The 20,810-nt window shown below is 39.2% G+C and overlaps 2 protein-coding genes across 3 annotated transcripts in view; one reads left to right on the forward strand and one right to left on the reverse strand.

Moving 5' to 3' along the window:
* The window catches only part of LOC110371757 (ectonucleoside triphosphate diphosphohydrolase 5), a 26,405-nt gene extending 16,014 nt beyond the window's left edge, over positions 1–10,391 (forward strand). For both annotated transcript variants that reach the window (XM_064040373.1, XM_064040372.1), the window contains exons 8-11: positions 4,397–4,546; positions 5,221–5,393; positions 6,210–6,373; positions 6,854–10,391. In XM_064040373.1, coding sequence (XP_063896443.1) covers positions 4,397–4,546; positions 5,221–5,393; positions 6,210–6,373; positions 6,854–6,943 — 577 coding nt within the window. In that variant the 3' untranslated portion in view covers positions 6,944–10,391. The remainder of the gene's footprint in view (positions 1–4,396; positions 4,547–5,220; positions 5,394–6,209; positions 6,374–6,853) is intronic.
* A 238-nt stretch (positions 10,392–10,629) lies between these two features.
* On the reverse strand, positions 10,630–19,795 carry LOC110371690 (uncharacterized protein CG3556). Its single transcript, XM_064040371.1, has 9 exons — positions 19,665–19,795; positions 18,703–18,896; positions 16,568–16,665; positions 15,988–16,235; positions 15,456–15,616; positions 14,919–15,135; positions 14,312–14,462; positions 12,305–12,516; positions 10,630–11,977 (listed from the first exon to the last, which is right to left on the reverse strand). The coding sequence occupies exons 1-9, from the start codon at positions 19,759–19,761 to the stop codon at positions 11,916–11,918; spliced, it is 1,440 nt and encodes a 479-aa protein (XP_063896441.1). The 5' UTR covers positions 19,762–19,795; the 3' UTR covers positions 10,630–11,915.
* Between the last annotated feature and the right edge of the window lie 1,015 nt (positions 19,796–20,810).

The following is a 20,810-nucleotide window of genomic DNA, read 5'->3' on the forward strand; positions in this document are numbered from 1 at the left end:
TCCCTGGATCTCTATAAACATTTTAAAACCAAAATAAGCCAAATCGGTCCAGCCATTCTAGAGTTTTAGTGAGACTAACGAACAGCAATTCATTTTTATATATATCATAAATAAATACTTTTAGCAATCAGAAGCGGATTTAATAAAAAAAAGTACAACTTTATAACCTAAAAACTAACATTACAATTTCTTAAACCAATTGTTAAAATAAATCACAATTTACAACAATAAATATGAATCACGCACTAACTCTTAACAAAATAACAATCTTTCTATAGGTAAATAACCTCAAAATACGTCTTACACGCACGCCGGACGATGAACGAATGGGGGAGGCACCGGTACTCGGCTGCTTATATAGCAACTTATCGTCCTACCCTCCTCCCAACTTATCAAATATCTAATACGGCCTCTCCTGACATCCTGACGTCCTCGGCAGGTAATCTGGCTTCAAATTAGGTCGGGCGTGTGAAGTCCTCGGGGAGATTCTAGCTCCGGATGGTCGGGTTTGACGAGGGCCCCGGTACTGGTTCTGATGCAAGCACCGGCCGTGGCTGGGCTGGCTGGTCTTCAATCGAAATATCTTCATCATCATCGTCATTATCTGCGGGTGAAAAATATGTGCACCAACACATGCCATCCTCATGCAGATCAATGTGAAAGTAACTAATAAATTATAAGGTTTGAACTTCAAAGTTTAGTAACTTAGTCAAGTTTCAATAAACAGCTCCAGTCAACGTAAACAAAAACGTTCAAACAATTTAATTACTAAAGTAACTGACTACCATGCTTAATAAAGAACACTATGAGCGCACGTCCCATAGCGACTGGTCAGTTTGCAAAGCCGACCAGCTTCCAGAGGCCGTGGGTGCACCCGATAGGTACACCACACCGACAAGAGGACCCACAGGGTCAAGAGGCCGTGGGTGCACCAACTAGGTACACCACACCGACAAGAGGACCCACAGGGTCAAGAGGCCGTGGGTGCACCAACTAGGTACACCACACCGACAAGAGGACCCACAGGGTCAAGAGGCCGTGGGTGCACCAACTAGGTACACCACACCGACAAAAGGCCCAAAAGGCAACATTGCCCCAGAGCAACAATTCTTCGAGGAGAGCACCGGCTCAGCAGCGCTCGTGCCGCAACCAGCAGCACCGGCTCAGCAGCGCTCGTGCCGCAACCAGCAGCACCGGCTCAGCAGCGCTCGTGCCGCAACCAGCAGCGCTTGCTTACGACACAGCCGCCTTGCCGTAACATATTCTCGTGTACAACTCTGCGAACAATTCTCACAGCATAAATTACGCTCGGCCACTTCTGACCATCAAAATCTGAAAAGCTTTTCGCTTTCAAAGAAATAAATTCGAGGCATAGCTTTGACAAACAAACTCAACTTTGCAACTATGTCTCAAAGAAATCATCATTACTAATCACGTGGCAGCAATACTTAAAACACAACTACCATTACATTTTGATAACTTACGTGTAGTTAACTTCACTTCAGCTTTTGCTACACAGAGTACTCATAAGTGGCAATACCAATGGTTGGTACATTATTACACATTTTTCCACTTAATACAGCTAAGAGCATAATTACTTCCGATGTGTACCTAATCACAAAAAAAAACAGATCACCTGACCTCAATGCTTGATATACCATGTATCCACTGGCTTTCATTTCCGGAGCTCATTTTGTATAACACCTTGTTCAAGCTTTTCAACATTTATCTAACATTTTGTATTTAAAAAACGACCTGTTGGTCATTATCAATGGCACCTGAGAATCTAACTCAAGTTCTCATACACTTTCAGTATGTTTTTAATCAATAAACCACCAAGACGGATTACAAACCGGATTGATCTCACCATTTACGTAGAGATAAGTACGTTACAGGATACTTCCCGTAACATCTCGAGCATTGTAGGAGCGAGGCATGTTGTTCGCGGACATCACAGCAATACATAGGCAGAAACTCATTCCACCCGAAGCACGTGAGAGTCCCAACAGCATCAGCGTACTAAGCTCAAGCACATGAAAACCAAAAACAAATACAAAATTAAAATAAATTCGTTACGGAATCCATTACAAAATTAAAATAGAACAGTAAAACTTCAGTTGGCGTCGTACTTAAGAAAACGCCAATGAATCTAAACTGAAATAAAAAAAAAAATATAGTGGGAGTGAGACTATCCCACTTCTGATTTTAGCAATCAGAAGCGGATTTAATAAAAAAAAGTACAACTTTATAACCTAAAAACTAACATTACAATTTCTTAAACCAATTGTTAAAATAAATCACAATTTACAACAATAAATATGAATCACGCACTAACTCTTAACAAAATAACAATCTTTCTATAGGTAAATAACCTCAAAATACGTCTTACACGCACGCCGGACGATGAACGAATGGGGGAGGCACCGGTACTCGGCTGCTTATATAGCAACTTATCGTCCTACCCTCCTCCCAACTTATCAAATATCCAAGGGCGGATCCAGCTCCGGCGCCAGGGGGGGGTCACACAGTCGTGGTCAAGTCACAAAAAATATAATATTGTAGCGTATACTTCTTTTAATATTAAAAGTAGTAGTATAAATACAATAAGCGCGATCGTAGCGAGCTCGAAATTTTTACGAATGTTAAGAAAAGTGTTTTCATGTAGAAAATGGCCCGTGCAGAGTGAGCGCAATTTCTCGTACGTAGTAATACTACACACACGTGCCAAAAAAAAAAGCGCGAGCGAAGCGAGCGCGAAAATGTTTGTTCAGGTCGAGGACTAAGGTTAAAAAAAGTGTTTTTATGTAGGAAATGGTCCTAGCTGAGTGAACGCGATTTCTTGGACATAATCACAGACGCGAAATTGAAAAAGGCGCGAGCGAAGCGAGCGCGAAAATTTTTATTCAGTTCGAGGACTAAAAGTAGATGAAAAGAAAATGCTTTCTTGCTGTATAACAAATATACAACACAAATACAAGAAAGCGCGATCATAGCAAGCGCAAGAATTTTTTCTGGTTGAAGACTAAACGTTTGAAAAGTATTGTGTACGCAGAAAAGGGCGCGTACGTTTTTTATTGCAGCAACAGTAAAACATTTTCTATGAAAACTTCAATTGTCTTTCTATTTGTAAGGGTTCATGAGATCAGGGCCGTGTCTAACTCATGTAGCGCCTGGGTGCAATCATCACCCACCTATGTATCTATTGAAAGATGTTGAGTAGTACATATTGATGGAAGTTCTTTACAAGGAATATAAATAAGAGCGTTCGAACGAAAGTAACTTTTTTGGTAGGTAAAGGACTTAAAAAAATGTTTCCAAATCATTGTAGGGTCAAACTGTTGGCCATATTTAAGTTATGAAAGTCGAGACAGGACAACGTAATTGCAAAAATTTGCGCGAGCGAAGCGAGCGCTCAAATTTTTTAATTTTGGGACACAAAAAGTTCATAAGTTTTAAAACGCGCTGTAAAGTAACAAGCAGTCGGAAGCGCAAACTATTTTGTTTTTGAGGACTCCATTAGCATATTTTTTTTGCTATATTTGACTTATGAGGTTATCAAGGCAAGGTATATATAATATTGCGCGAGCGAAGCGAGCGCGAAATTTTTAGAGCCTACGACACAAAAGCACTTGATTAAGTACATTGTAAAGCAACAAGTAGCCGCGAGCGCAGCGAGCGCGATCTTTTTAAAATTATTTGTTTGAAGACTCACAAATCAGACTGGGAATTACGTACAAATAAAAAGGAACCGTGATTAGAGCGAGTGCCATTTGAGTGAATAAACAATTAGAAATACAGTACAGACATAGTACAGACTAGAATTTTTCCACTTAGTTGGAGGATGTTAAAAGTTAAAAATAATCAAAATGATCAATCCAACAAAGCGAAGGCGACTTTTTTGTCAGTATCATGATACAATGTGGAACTTCCTTATTGAACGGGTGTAATTTCTTCGAAATTTCCCGGTGGTGGGGCGTCACGCGGCGCCCCTGATATCGAGGTGCCCGGGTTATTCGCACACCTTGCACCCTAGGTTAAGACGGCCCTGCATGAGATACAGCATGCAATGTAGACAACCCGGACAGCGGATTCTTAATAACAGGGTCCGTTTCCTCCTTTTGTTTACGGATAAAGAGTAAATAAAGAATAGAGAGCGAGCGTTGCGAGCACGAATTCTTCTGCAAAACTACTCTACCTGTAACTATGTAGGTATCTACCTATTCACTCGGAATAAAAATTGTCTCATACTTATAACAAAAACATAAAACATCGTGTTTAACCATTTCAATTATTGGTCCTCTTAGGTCCTGAACCTGGCCCAGGGGGGGGTCATGACCTTGTGACCTACCCCCTGGATCCGCCGTTGCAAATATCTAATAATACATATTTGTTTCAGTTACTTAAACCTAGGTCTCCTAGCGGCTCGCTACGGCGTATTCCGCAGCGAGGCGAGCGACAACACCACGCGCGATTTCCGCTCCGTGTGTGTCGACCCTATCATACAGCGGGAGCCGTGGACGTACGCTAACAAGGAGTACTTTATTAGGTAAGTTACTGTTTTCCGTATACTGTGTTATATTTGGGGTATAGCATCTAAAATGTGAATATAAAATTGATGGGTTTGGTACTGAAAACGTGGTGGCCTAGTGGGTAAAGGACCAACCTCAAGTATGAGGGCGCGGGTTCGATCCCAGGTCAGGCAAGTACCAATGCAACTTTTCTAAGTTTGTATGTACTTTCTAAGTATATCTTAGACACCATTGACTGTGTTTCGGATGGCACGTTAAACTGTAGGTCCCGGCTGTCAGTGAACATCCTTGGCAGTCGTTACGGGTAGTCAGAAGCCAGAAAGTCTGACACCAGTCTAACCAAGGGGTATCGGGTTGCCCGGGTTACTGGGTTGAGGAGGTCAGATAGGCAGTCGCTTCTTGTAAAGCACTGGTACTCAGCTGAATCCGGTTAGACTGGAAGCCGACCCCAACGTGATTGGGAAAAAGGCTCGGAGGATGTGGTACTGAAAACGTGCGCTGATTTGTGATCGTCACCGAACCTTAGTACAAATAATTATTTTTTATTTATAGGTAGGGTGATAAATTATACAGGGTGTCAGCCTTTTTTTATCTTGTCCAGTAAAACATAGATCGCCCTTTTATGTTGTTGACAAATACACATAATCATCCTTTTTTTGTAAAATTAACCGTATATTTTCTTCATTCCCAGTGGCGAGTTCCGCGCCCACGGCACGAAGCGGTCTGCCGCATACGAGGCATGTCACGCGGTGGTACGTCGCTACGTGCTGGCCACACTGGACTGGGAGCCGAAGCGGCCGCCGCTCGGCAGCGTGGCCGCCATGAGCTACTTCTACGACGTGGCTGCTGATGCTGGTATTATTGGTGAGTGTTACAGATGATATTGGATCTACTGTTAAGTCAGTTTGACAGCTGTCTCGTAATATTTTAGTCACCCCGTTATATTTTAGCCACCCCGTTACATTTGAGCCATTCCGTTATATTTAAGCCGCCCCGTAAAATTTTATCCATCCCGTTGAAATTTTGCCATCCCGTTAAGTTTTACTCTTCCCCTTATATTTAAGCCTTTTAGTTTCCTCTGTCCTATTATTTCTTACCTCAAGGAAGTGCCTGACTATGGAGGAAAGATGGATGACTATGGACTATGAAGGAATATAGTCTAGGGTCCATATTCCTTCTAGAACCTTCTTGCCACCATCTTACAACTTCTAGAGTACTTATATCGGGTGTTTCGTTCATAATCACATTAAATGAAATGCGTTAATATACTGGTTAATATATATCGATTAACACAAAGATAAAAGAAAAATACGTAAAAATAAAAAAATGATTTTTTCTAACAAAGTAAATGGAATAAAAATGTGCAAAAATTAGAACACCATATAAAAGTCAGTCATTACAAACAACTGAAATTCTCCCTTGAAAACTGACAGCTGTCAACTGATCAAAACATACGATACTCCTAACTTTATCTCTGCTTTACACATGATGTTGTAAATTATAAAAACGAAAAATGACTCCTGTGGTTAAACCACTGAATGGATTAGGTTATTTTTTTTACAATTCGCCATAGAATATCATAAAGTATATGCGATATGATTTAATGTGATTGTGAACGACACACCCGATATATCAACACATTAAACGCCATTAATATTAAACCTATATTCCTCCTCCCAGACGTGATGTCAGGCGGCGAGGTGTCGGTATCAGAGTACCGCGGCGCCGCACTCCGCGCCTGCAGCGCCGCCAACGTCGACCAGCCGTACGCATGCATAGACCTCGTGTACATCGTTACGTTGTTGCAAGATGCTTATAAGATTGAGGATAATAAGCCTATTTCGGTGAGTTCACAAGTCGAAGTTAGTTTGAGCACGCTAATCTCAGGAAATACAAGTTCGGTATAAAAAATATTTCAGTTTTATTGAGCCTTTTTATTAAGGAAGGTTATAGGATACTTTTTAACTGGTTGAATTCAGGTTGTACCCACTGGATGCGGGTGAAACCTTGATAAAACCCGCTAGTGTAAGTCAGCATTGCGCACTACCGTTCTTAAATAATTACGAAATAAAAGACGGCAAAAAAACACATTTTTACTGTATATAAGGTCCCCTCAATAGTCTTATTCTGTTTCTTAGTCTAATTTCAACTGTCTACCTATCACAGTTCATGAGATACAACTCAACTTTTGAAGCCGATTTCGATGTCGTTTTATTAATTTTTTCCATAAAATATTTTTACTTTGTAACCGTTTTTCACCTTCTTGTTTAAACTTCATTCATTATACCAGCCACATACTAATTGATTGTATTTATAATCCCCAGCTATTCAAGAAAGTGCACGGTCACGAGGTATCGTGGGCGCTGGGGCTCGCATACACAACCGTCATGAACAAGATAGCCATCACCGTCTAGTGACGTCACCACCGTTACGTCATCGACCAGTTAAGGCGAGTAACTCAACTATGTTCTTTTTAACCTTCACGTGATATTAGATTATGTTACAGTGATATAATTTAAATTCGCATTTTATACCTTTGTCATATTATTTTTTTTTTGTATTTTTTATACAATATCTCCGTGGTCATGTGAGGGTTAAGTAATTTTGAATTCAATGTAAGGACTGGGTTGGTAAACATGTTTAAATTTTGTAAAAAAAATATTCGTCTTGTCTCCCACTGATATGCTAATGGCTGTTTAAAAACTTCTTTGCTCGCTGGACCTTACTGTCCGGCTTTGTGAAAACTTACATTATTAATGTTTTTTAAAATGAACAACTCTTGCATTATTAAAATCCTCGAAATTTTTTATTATTACAAAAACCTCGACCCAGTATCTTCAAGCCTTAACTATAAAGTGATTTGACCTGAAACTATTACCTCTTCGGTACTATGTGATATAAATAATATGTATTTATTAAGTATTTTATTTGTTCTATTCCACTTGTACATAATATTCGCTGAAAGCTGATATAAATATGTATTTTCAATAAGCAATAGTCCGCTTTGTATTGGACGATGCAATATTTTTGCCAATTAGAAAATGTTCGAATTTAATGTCTTATGACTGAACCGTGTTATGCATTGAAACAACAGTAATTTCTTTAAAATAACTTTTACATACCAATCTTCTGATTTTCTTATATTTTTTGCCTTACTTAAAATTATAACCGTCGTGCCATAAAAACTTTTAAACGTCAGTTTAACACTTGTCTAAAAAAATATGTCGTTGAAATAAGGTCCACTTTTGCAGCCACACTTTTTTTAGACAAGGGTTTGACAGATGTTTAAGTTTTTGTAGTAAGACCATAATAGTCTTGAAATCACTCAGCATAGTTTTCCTATGTCTTGTGGCCTTTTTACCTTTAACTAATTGGTATTTTGAAATATTATTTTACTTTTGACGTCAAAAAATGTGGTTTCATTGCCTAATGCGTTTAGAATCGATTCAAAGATATGTATGACAGCTCTTTATACATATACTTGAAGATTTTCTACTTATCTAGCGTCTAGCTATATTATATAAAAACGTTTTAGATCCAATAATAATTGAAAAATAATTACAACTTACACAAAGAAAAAGTATGAACATAATTTCAAGTTTTTAATGTTTTGCTAGCATGTTTTGTTATAATTTTTTCCATATACGGCTGAATTAAGAGACTTTTTTTTATTCTCATATCCGGACGAAAAATCTCACGTAAGACACCAATCCCCTATTACTTTATTTCGCGTTTATACTTAATAATTCTTTGTGTAAGTTCCCATGGATATTATTATCTGCTAGACAAGCTGTTTGCACACATTTATTAAATTATATTATCACAATAATTTATAATTATGCACAAAATAATAATTACGTATATCAATATTGCTCATTTATTTATCTCTATTAGAAGTTATTGAATTTTCTTTAATGTGGGATACAGGAATAATAGTAATAATTTATATTATTTCATAAATAGCTTGTTACTATTATTCATAAAAGTCGTGTAAATAAATATCCAAATCTCATTTAGGTTTTGGTATTTGTTAATTAGCTTTTAATTATAAAAGCTATGGGTATATTCTGTTCAAGGCCTGATTTTTCAATCATCAGTGAACTTCTATGTTAGGACTGAATACATATTTTGTATATGTTATGGACCAAGTGATAAATTGGGCAGTATACATAATGCCCGGTCATTATGAATAATGCCCAATATGAGAGTGCAATTTGATAATAATTATTCAAACAATCAAATTGACCGGGCACTATACATATTGCCCGTGACCTTTTGGGCAAAGTAATACAAACATCTTTAATTTCATTTTTTTTATTGTTATTGACATTTAACTTAAAATAAACTAAATATAACACATCCCATATCAATTGACAGAGCAGAGAAGTAAGCATGCAACATGCAGCAAGCATAGCTTCTGTCACGGCTCCGGCGCTGCGGGGCTCCGGCGGTCCCATGCGAGCTTATCGTCGCAGATGGTTTTCACGCTCACCACCGCAGCTTCGGCTTGCTGGCCGGCACGAGCCGGCCAGCCTCAGCCGCGTCGGCGAGCGTTAAAACTACCTGCGCCTCAGCTCGCAGGCCGCCTCGCCCCTCCGCGCCTACGCGGTTTTGAATTGCACTCTAGGGGTAGGGCAGACAAGACTACGTGGAGTCGGTTTTGCAGCGATTCGCTTTCGTCACTAAGTTCAGTTTTTAATACAATGTTTTGAATCCAAATTAAATTCTACCATAAAAAAACGAGCCAAGAAAAATGAGATCAAGAAAAACGAGGCCGAGTTAGTAAATTAGATGACAATTGTCCAATTAATAATTTTGTGGCTAGACTTATAATTTCCCATTAAAATAGAACATATAATTTAAAACAATAATCATTGTAGCAAGTAACAGGATTTATTTATTAGAACAACTGCCACCCTCGCACCGCATAAAATATAGCTTTATTATCAAATTGCCCAACTATCATGTAGCAATATAATAATGCCCGTGCAATGTGATAAATAATGAAGTTAAGATAGTTATTAATCACTTGGCCCGATAAAGCTAGACATTATTCATAATGCTCGGGCATTATAAATAATGCCCGAATTAATCACATGGTCCATAACATATACAAAAGTTGTCAAAACGTCAAAAATCATCTTCGGATAAAGTTATCAGGTGATTGAAAAGTCGGCCTTATAGGTGCGTTTTGAATTCTAGCTGTCGACTGCTACTGGTAAATATTTGACGGCGACTGCACTTACAGCTGTCGCTTCGATCCAAACGGTTTCATGTCAATACATACAAACCAGTAGTGCAGTCATGGCATGTGCGGTCGGCAGTTGGCATTTAAAAAGTACCTTAATTTAGAAGAAAGCATTTTGTAAAACGTTACTTTCGTTCTCTTTTGAGACGATGCACTTATATTAATGTACATGAGATATTTGAATTTAAAGACACTATTGTGACGTGCGAACGATATTGGTTTAGGAATAGTATTTTAACATTAATGATAATAGTTCAATTTTTATGTTATCTGTGAACAGAGAGAATTTATGTTCGTGTAGATTTAATTTACAGTTCAGTTCAATGAAGGCATTATTATTTTATGTTCCAACAATATTATTGTGAATGAAGGTTGTATGCGTTTAAGTTATTTAATGACTTATTATGTAAATGTAAGGTTTTTTACGATAAGCACTTTCAAATATAAAAGTATATTCAAATGCTATTTTTATGAAGACTTTGTTTTCCATTTTCTAAGCAATATATGAAAGATTTTGTAGCTTTCTGTGCACTGTATAGGTAGCGATACCTAGCCGACGTGTCTAATTGGTGTTATGTGTAAATTGTACAAATTTAATAAATGTTGGATCTTAACTCACACTTCTTATTTCAAATATAATTGTATAATAGTTCGTCACACACAATTTAAAGCTCGCCAACAGTAGTATCTAGTTGACCGTTCATTTTAAAATGCCTTTTTCGAGTATGGCTAACTAAAGCTGGATTTTTCTAATCGGTCCAATAGTTCAAGTCGGTCCAGTAGTTGTAATAACAATCATACCTCATTTTAAAACTACCCAAATAAGGACAATGTAATAAATAATACACCATATTTACTGAATTTTCATACTTTATTAAGAACCATTTAATAGGTACAATAAAAATGTTAGTCTAACGCTTCAATCAGATAACGCTGCGTTCAGTCTCGTCTAAAATGATTAGTTTTAAAATCTATTGTTTCCGAGATTACACAGTAAGTATATAATAACTAGAATTACAATAGATACCGAGTTTATGGAAATATTGTATAGTACAAAATATATATGTACTGTGCTGGTTTCGATTTGAAACACGGTATGGAAACTATAAATTTGTATGTAATAAGTATTTTCTATAAGAAATTACTTTTACATAATCTTCTGTTCTTTAGTTTATCCAGTATGTCTTGCCATTCGCATGTAATTGATCTTGCTGAACTGAACTCCTGTATCTTTCATATCTAGCAGGTAAAATACCGTCATACAGTGAGCTTTTTGAAATTTTCATTTTCTCTAGAAAGTACCAGAACATTATCTCCCATAAACTCGATATGTTTTATTAAAAATGTTTTAAATTGAGAATCGCTTACGTTAACACGAATCTTACTACATTGATCTAAATGCTATCTTACATGCCAACTAATGCATGCTAGGTAATCGCTGATAAAAAGTCATATTCATAATATTATGTGAAGGAAACAGAAAGTAGACGATTGATTTTACAGTATTCTGACGACTTTATTGATAAGTTACATATAACGGAATGTTTAATTATTATGTGTTTAGTCAGTAAAATACTTGTATAAATTACATTCAAAAGTTGCAGTTGAAAGTTTACAATTAGCAGAAAATTGCGAATTCCAAGGTGGGGCGAAAGGTATTTTCCAAGGGTCTATCATTGGACCTACACATTTTATTGTTAGCAAATAAGATACAAATGTGTAGTTTCATAGGTATTGAATGCTAAAACAACATAAATATTTACATCAAAACGCCTTTTAAGCGTGGAATGGAAACTTCTCATCTTTGGTATCATTCACAGCAAACATTTTGACACTAACAAAGTGTGATGTTAAAAACTTTCTCTAGTATAACGAGAGAATTGATCACAGCTACATAATGCGTCAGGAAAGATGAAATATTCAACTTTAACTCACTATTATACGATTGCTTGATAAATATGTTCCTACACTAATAATTCTATTAAAATACATACGATAACATGACTGCAAAATCTTATATCTAAGTTCTTCGAAAAAATAGGGTTTTAAATAAAAGTCGTGGTTTTGAAAATGGTTAACTGGATGATAGGAGGAATATAATTCAAATGTAACGGTGATGGTGACTGATGGTGGCAGAATTACAGCTTCTTGTACCAAAACAGGTAATGCTCCCCGTCTTCAACTAGTAAGTCGTCCACACCTGGAAACAGAGGATTAAAGATGTCAGAACTTATTGACAGACTAGCTGTTCTCCGTGGTACATAGTAGCCTATGTCCTTTCTAGGTACCCAATTTTATTTAAATCGGTTCAGTACCCTAGGCGCGAAAGCACGACATACAGAGTCTTAGGCACGCAGCAGGCAAGAGAGGTGATACAACGTTCGTAATTGTTTTCAAGGGTTTTTTATCGTTTTTTATGTAAGGTCGTGGTGGCCTCGTGGATCAAACCTCTCAATTACGAGTGGGTTCATTTCCATGTACTGATGATAGCAAAAAGGCTTAATAAGAATGTGCAATATTCTCTTACCGACGGGCGCGACGAGCTGGTTGCCGGGCGGGCTGGCAGGGTCAGGGATCTCGGGCAGACGGTACAGCAGCCAGTAGTGGTAGCCCATGGGCTCTTCCTTGTGCCCAGCGATGGTGTGCACGTAGTGACCGTTGGGCCACTCGCTAGCTTCGAACTTGAACTTAGGGTGCATCTCCGCTGCGATTTGCATCACGTGGAAGAATGATACATTCCTGTGGAGAAAATACATTGGTAAATTCCGTGGCCTATTTATCTATGAGTTCTTTTTGTGGGTCACGGTAACTCTTCCAAACAATTATGCAATTTCGGCGAACTTTGTACCAGACAATCCATCTGATTATGCTGACATCTTTATTTGGCGCCCAGTCTAAATGGACCTTTCGTTTTTTGGGTCATCAGATGGAAATACCCACTATCGATGATTGTCACTTTTGCGCAAACGTTACACTACCAACATCGCATCGCTAGCAAAATTCCTTCATAGATGGAGGTAGAAGTCATTTCTTCCCATTCCCTTTTACCCTTTTACTTGGTATCACTAACTGGTCTAATATACTTCTTCCCGATCCTGTGAGCCTCAAGCCTTACCTCGGAGCGACCATGTGCAGCGTATAGTTCTCAGTGACATTGGTGCCGACCCACAGCGTCAGCCCCGGATCTAGGGGGGGGCAAGTCGGGGCCCATGCCCCGGGCGGCAAATTCAGGGGGCGGCAAAATCAGGCGGCTGCGTGATTTTAAATCCTACATCACAGATTACCATAATAGTTATCTACAGGGCCGTCTTAACCTACGGTGCAGAGTGTGCGAATAACCGGCCGCCTCGGTCTCAGGGGCGCCGCGGGGCGCCCCACCACCAGAAAATGTCGATGAAATTACACCCGTTTGATAAGTGTCATGATACTGACAAGCAAAGTTTCTACAAAAGTGGCCTTCGCTTTGTTTAATTGATCATTTTGATTATTTTTCACTTTTAACATCCTCCAACTAAGTGAAGAAATTCTCGCTCGCTACGCTCGCGACTAAATGACAATGTACGCGCTCTTTTTCTGATGGTTTATTATTTTTATTGACGCACCGAATCAACGAACACAAATTTTAATGACACTCGCTCTAATCACGGTTTCTTTTTATTTGTACATAATTCCCAGTTTAATTTGTGAGTAAATGTCTGGACACATTTTCACACACGGTCGGTTAGCCCCATGGTAAGTTATTAATTAACTTGTGTTATGGGTGCTAACACAACTGATAAACTGCATATAGCTACATATATACATATTGATAAATTATACATATTGTAACACCCAGACCACGGCCAACAAAAATGCTCATCACACACATGTCGACCGAACCGGGAATCGAACCCGGGACCTCAGGTTCGGCAGTCCGGCATGGTGACCATTGCGCCATCGAGGCCAATAACTAAAAAAATTCGCGCTCGCTTCGCTCGCGGCTACTTGTTGCTTGACCATGCACTTAATCAGGTACTTTTGTGTCATAGGCACAAAAAATTTCGCGCTCGCTTCGCTCGCGGCTTTTTGTTGCTTGACAATGTACTTAATCAGGTACTTTTGTGTCGTAGGCACAAAAAATTTCGCGCTCGCTGCGCTCGCGCAATATTATACAGACGTTCCTTTGTTATCTTCATAAGTCAAATCTACGCTGTCTTACCTTCTATAAGTCAAATGTAGCAAAAATAACTTTTTGTGTACATTAATCTGTCTCGACTCACATTACTTAAACCTGGCCAACAGTTTGAGCCTACAATGATTTGAACACTTTTTTATAGTCATTTACCTACCAAAAAAGTTACAATCGTTGGTGAAAATAAACATAAGTAGGTAGGTAGGCGGGGCGGCATTTTTCAGTTTTTGCCCCGCCTAAAATAAATTGAAGATCCGGGGCTGCACAGCGTGTACGTGAAGGACACGTTACGTGCCTCCGAGTCGTTGCTGGTGCTATCCTGTACTTCTTGCTAATCCTGCAAGCCTAGTACTCAATCCTTACCTCGGAGCGACCATGTGCAGCGTGTAGTTCTCAGTAACGTTGGTGCCGACCCACAGCGTGTAAGTGAAGGACACGTTACGTGCCTCCGAGTCGTTGCTGGTGCTGCCAGACTGGTAGGCAAGCTTCAGGGTGCCGTCGCCGCCGTTGCTGTCTGGAATGTAAGGATACTGATTAGTAAGGATAAGTTACTGTTACAGTACGGATCGTATGACTTTGAAGTGGCAATTTTGCTGCCAACCTTGTTTCTATTTTAAAACGGACTAGCTTTGACCATCATAAAGTGTTAATCAGAGTTTATATGAGTAGGAAGAGCATAGAATGTTGAAGAAACAGGAGCTTAGTATCCTACTAGACCAGTTGATAGTGCTGTAGGTGCAGCGCTTATTTTTAATCCTGCATTTTTTTATGAAGAGGCAGAGTACCTAGTAATTGTAGTGCCAACAACGTGTGTGTAAGTTTTTCGAAGATATCTTGAGATGAGGACCCCGACCTTCCCCCTCAGACTCTGGCCAATTCAGACGTGTTGAAAGAAATCCTTTCGCAATTTTATTTCTTCACATTTATTCACCAAGTGTGTGGAGAAAATAAACGAATTATTATTAGGTACCTAAAGGCTCATGTCGGTTATCAAGCAGCTTATCAGAGCAATGCGGGGGCCTGACAGCAGCCAATGAGGCTGGTGTGAGGGCAGCCACAGCGGCCGCAGTGTCAGCCACTCCGCCCCAGCCCCCGTCGGCGCGCTGCCGAGCCACGAGCCACTTGCGAGCCGCGGGGAAGCTCCAGTGCTGGTGCGCGCCGGGGCCTGATTCTGAGTCTTCGAGAGCCTGAAGAAATATAAAAAAATCTTATTACTTATCACAATTAGACAAAATGGATATTTCATAGTAACCAAATACTTATCTGGTTTTGATACAAGGTGGAAAATTCTACTCGTACAAATTTCAATATACCAAAATACTTCAAATACCTAAGAATCGCAAATATTTATGCAACTAGCAGGAGACATTTCATGTGGTAATTAAGGACGCAGTGTAAGATATGTTGGGTTTAATAAGTCTACATAATTATTATGAATACGTTTGAACATTGACTTCTATAAATATTTCCACCTTCAATATTCTATTCAAGCCTAAGATCTCCGTACCTGTATAGCAAGCGCAGTGGTGGTGAGCGTGCCGAAGCTGCCGTCGGAGTGCTGCTGGCGCGCGAGCCCGGCCATGGGGCGGCGCACGAAGTGGATGAGGCTGCGGTGCCGGTGGTCCTGCACCACGCAGCGCAGCGCCAGGATCACCATCGAGATCGTGTCTGGAAGAGAATTTGTATGGTTATTTGGCGGATGGACTAGAAAGACGTGCTACTACCCGTTGGTAGCAAGATGTCATGTAGTACAACTTATTCAAGAGGGTCAATATAATTATATGATGGTTGGATCAGATGAACGGATTTGGAAGTAAGGTTTCAATGGTATCAAACTACAGATCTTCATACTTGTTCGGAATTATTGAATAGAACAGTCTCTTCATCAATTTGATTTCTAAGATCTGAGCTGCAAAGTTGAACTTATTTACTACTTTTCTTCATGCGGTTCAGGATATGCAACGTATTTTTCATTCCAGTTTAAGTGGCAAAGTAATAAAAACAAGGGTTTCAAAAGTGAAAAATAATTATACACTTACCAAGACTATGATCAGAGGCAGCATTAGCGATATCCAATAGCCTCCTGATATGGCGGCGTCTAACATGAGCAGCCGAGGAGCAGGCAGCCAGGGTAGCGTACGCAAACTCCAGGTCATGAGGCGGCTCCCGGTGCAAGAGTGCGGCCACCAGGTCTCGGCCGTGGAAGGACCGAGGGTCCTTGCAGAGAGCGCCGAGGGCAAGCGTGTAGGCGGCCAGGCGTCCCAGGGGGGGAGGAGACTCGTGGTGTCTGTGGAAGATGTGAATATGGATTTTAAATGAAACTGACAACTTACAACACCATGTTGTTAAATAGAAGGCGGAGAAATACATATATTCATTGACTTTACACTACAGGTATTTCCCCTATGTCTCTAATCTACCTAAATTCGTTATGTGCTACCCCTATTTACTCACTGGTGTTCCTTTATGTTCTCCCTCATACATGTATTTGCATTTAATGAATGAGAATTTTCAACCATATCGGGTGAATGTGCCCACATTTTTTTTAGGACGGAAGCCTACCCTATTTTAAGGTTTGCATCCACTTCTGGTGGCTTAGAAACATATTGGAGGACTCACTTGGACATCATGAGCAGTATCTCTATCTCCATCTGTTTGGCTGACAGCTGCATCTCCAGCCCTTGCTGCTCGATCTCCTTGCCCGTGTTGTTGGCCAACTGAAATCACAATAAACTCATTATTACCCATTTTCGAATAGCCAGTAAGTATACCCCAACATCTGTACAGAGCCTCCTTTAAGCTCGATTGCCATTAACTCGCCAAGAAGAAGAAGATTACCACAGGGTATTACCACAGGTTATACATTACCTTCTATAAGGATGCTATATTTACGTTATGAATTGCCGAGTCTGGCCTGCCACGTAGTACCTGCCTATTAGGTACTGTATCCGAAAAAAAAGCATATGGATTGTGAGTTTATACAAATTAGCTCCACTAGACTGGCACTAGATTGGACACTTTGGTCATCCATATTGAGTATAATTAGCAGATCTCTAGTCTATAATCCACATGCCAAGCACCCATGTAGAACATATCGACAATCGTACTGGCAGTGTAATCCTAAGATTAACAGAGGTGCCAATACGCGGTATTGCGATATATCGGAGTTTGGCGCTGACAGGTTACCTGCCAGAATGGCACCCCACTTGGTTATATGCCAAATATTATCAGGGATTATGTTCAAGGATATAATATAAAATTATAATGTATGTAAGTAAAAATATTTGCATGACAAGTTAGGCAGAATATAGCTAGAACTTTTAATCTCTGTAAAAACTGGTACCACCTATGTTCTATGCAAATTAATGTTTCGGCTTGTGTTTAAACACCACCCAAAAAAGTACCTATTTTACTACCAAAAAAATTCTAAACGGTTACCAAAATGGATAAATGGTCACCAAATAACGTTTCCAAAAATATTATTAGAGAAAACCATTTTTTCGTATTATTGACTACTAAAAAAATATTTGGACGCCTTTAAAATACACTTTAGACCAAATATTATATATTGTCACTACTTAGATGTTACCAATTATGTAATACCATGACTCCTAATCTGGTCATTTTTGTTAGACTAAAAAAGCTAACGATCGCCAGAATATTTCCCAAATACCAATTAATATACTGGGGTTCCCAAACGTACGTCGCTTATTTATGGTTATATGAATTTGTCTGTAACTCAGTACGTTTAAAACGTAAGCACGCAACATGCAGCAAGCATGGCTTCTGTCACGGCTCCAGCGCTGCAGGGCTCCGGCGGTCCCATGCGAGCTTATCGTCGCAGATGGTTTTCACGCTCACCACCGCAGCTTCGGCTTGCTGGCCGGCTCTGAGCCGGCCAGCCTCAGCCGCAGCGGCGAGCCTTAAAACTACCTGCGCCTCAGCTCGCAGGCCGCCTCGCCCCTCCGCGCCTACGCGGTTTTGAATTGCACTCTAGGGGTAGGGCAGACAAGATTACGTGGAGTCGGTTTTGCAGCGATTCGTTTTCGTCACTAACTTTGATTTTTGGTAGTAATATTAATCTTTTAGTTGGATAGAATTTGGTGACCATTAATCCATTTTGGGAACCAAAAATAATATTTGTGCGAGATTTGCGATTTTTCTGATGTTATTTAATTTTTTTTGGATCGTAATATTATATACTTTAGTGCCCTTTTAATAAAGTCAATTTATTTTTTTTGGAGTTGTTTATTTTATTTGGTGCCTCAGCCTAGAGTCTTAAAAATATTTTTGGTGACCACCTAAATTATACCCTAATGTTTCTTTCTTTCAAGGTGTATAATATAAATTCCGTTAATTTACCTATAGGATTAGATTGGACAATGTATGTAAGTCAATTTGTTAGAGGATGATACTTTGTCTGAAATTACATGCGAAGTTTAACAAGTTTCCAACTTGATTCAATGTTTGTTATAACTTCTAAACACTAGAGATACTTACATTGTTGCTTTACTAGATCAATAGTTTTGAAGCTTTATTGCTAAAACTATGGTTCAGGAATAATTACCAACTAAGCTATCTGTGTGAGTGATGAGTTTGTAAAAACTGTAGAATTGTTGATATTTTCGAAGTCAGCCAGACTTCCCGAATGGCGTGTTCTTGATACTGTATCCTATACGGCGTGTATCGTGGCTGTATCGTGTATTCTGTACGGCGTGGTGCTGCTACTGCCGCGTGCTGCTACCGTCCCTCACCTGCAGGGTCAGCATGACGTGGTGCGTGTCGTTGCCCCAGCCCCAGTCGGGCTGGCGGTGCTGCAGGAGGTACTGCAGCGCCTTCTGGATGGCCTGGCCCTCGTTCAGCGTCTCCTCCCAGGCTGTTGTTGTGGAGGTGACGGCCGTTGTTGTTGTTGGAGCCTTGGTTGTTACCGTTGTTGGCGGCTCCGTTTCTGCACACATAATTTTAACGTCACAATGTCATCTGAAATATTATCCGCTAAAAACAGGTTTGTGTGGTGTGAGTAGTCAGATTTTTTATAGGTACAACATGGTATTCAGGTGTACCTATCTGGCTCAATGAGGGTTTTCTAAAATGGCAATCCACGAGGTGGCAGCACCGAGTCGTCAGGTCCAATAACTGTCAAAGTGCTTATCTTTACTATGAATAGTGAACGATTTTAGTGTTTTTTTTATTTTATAATTAAAGCACTGCATTATTGTTTTACTATTGCGGTTGAGTAAATAAAAAAAACTAAATCATATTGTGTTAACAAATTTTTCAACAAGCTTTTCCTTAGTACCAGTGACTTTTGCACCTTCTCTCTTAGCTCAATTTTTAGTTCGGAAACCTTATTCTGACCGTAGTCCATAATAAAATCAATAACACTTCCAATATAACAGAATTTCAATAAACAATAAGTTCGGCACCTACAATTCCATACTATTTGACAGCTGTTTGGACCAGACGCATACGTGGCGCCACCCGGTGGCAGAAAAAATTTCAAAAACCCTCATTGAAAGTGGTTAAATTGAATTTACTGTTGTTATGATAATCATCATCAAATGTGAAGTTTAATGGTATGACTTACAAAATATAAAATTTGATTTGGTGTGTTCCAAGTATTTCTAATAGAAATATACATATTGTGTAAACCACAAAAACATACAAAACGAATTAATTCGTTAGCTTATATTAATTAATTAGTGAGTGCACTCACCAGTCTGACAGTAGCCCGTCGTGACGAAGATCAGGGCACAAAAAGTTATTAAGTATCGCTGGCCCATGGTGATCTGTAACGAGGAGAAAAACACCATTAACTTAATGAACTAAGTTACATTACTATTTGCAACGTTACTGACTATGTCGGTTATTATGTAGGTACAATTTACTTATGTAGACCTAACCAAACAACCAAAATAGTAAATATAACCTAAGTAAATCTTTGTGTATATACGATTATATAGATCATTTAGGGCTAATGAGGCCTGGCTTGGATTTTTTGGCCTTGATTAGCCTGGCTTTGATTTAGATAAGTACAAAATGTAGAGACGAATTGTTCGAAACCTGCTTTTCGGAAGTTTGTTAAAACTCGAAAAAACGACCTTAAAACTTATGTATTTGACCATTTCACTATTTAGGTTGCAAGTGCTGAGCCACTACCTTGGTTGCAGGAAAAACTTAGGAAATACTCTGCTATTTCATATAAAAATCTCATCATGAAAAATGTTGCTCAAGAATTTAATGTTCTTCGCACGCAAATAGGCTTAGAGTGGAGTATCGAGAGCCACTTTAGATGGCAGCACTGTAGCCCGATACGACACGTTGTCAATCTGTAAGCGATAGATAACGCAGTCTACAGGCGACACTTTGATGAAATAAAGGTGAATGAGGTGATTAAAAATATTAAATATAATATGTAACAAAAAATTATGATTACTTTTTACCCGACTGCGAAGAAGAGTTATATTTTTGCTACGTCCTAAAAGGATAGTGGCATCTGTAAGCGTGTATTATACAACACCTTTTGTAATTTGTAACATCATGGAATGCAAATAAAAAAATAAATTAGAAAAATACTAGCCACTTTCGTGTAGTAATTAGTGTCGTAGTAATTATAAACAGAAAGATTTTTTACATTTCCGTACTACTTAGATGAAATTTTAACTCATTCATAATTTAGAATATGAGTGTAAATAGTACGTAATTTGGTAATATACGCGACATACCATTCTACTGGGTGATGGGTTCGACACCCAGACAGCGTAATCTCGAGAGAAGCGTAGACTTGCTACGCCGCTACGTGTCTACGCGCCGCTACGAGATTCAAGCTTAGCTACGAACGCTTGTCGTAATCTACAAACAC

The sequence above is a fragment of the Helicoverpa armigera genome, chromosome 22 (assembly GCF_030705265.1).
Source record: "Helicoverpa armigera isolate CAAS_96S chromosome 22, ASM3070526v1, whole genome shotgun sequence".
NCBI lineage: Eukaryota > Metazoa > Arthropoda > Insecta > Lepidoptera > Noctuidae > Helicoverpa > Helicoverpa armigera.

Coding starts and splice junctions, on each gene's coding strand:
- LOC110371690 (XM_064040371.1), bottom strand. CDS start 19,761: ATGGTGTTTTTCTCCTCGTTACAGATCACCATGGGCCAGCGATACTTA. Junction 12,517..14,311: donor CTGCACATGGTCGCTCCGAG/GTAAGGATTGAG, acceptor TTTTCTCCACAG/GAATGTATCATTCTTCCACG. Junction 11,978..12,304: donor CCAGCTCGTCGCGCCCGTCG/GTAAGAGAATAT, acceptor CTCTGTTTCCAG/GTGTGGACGACTTACTAGTT.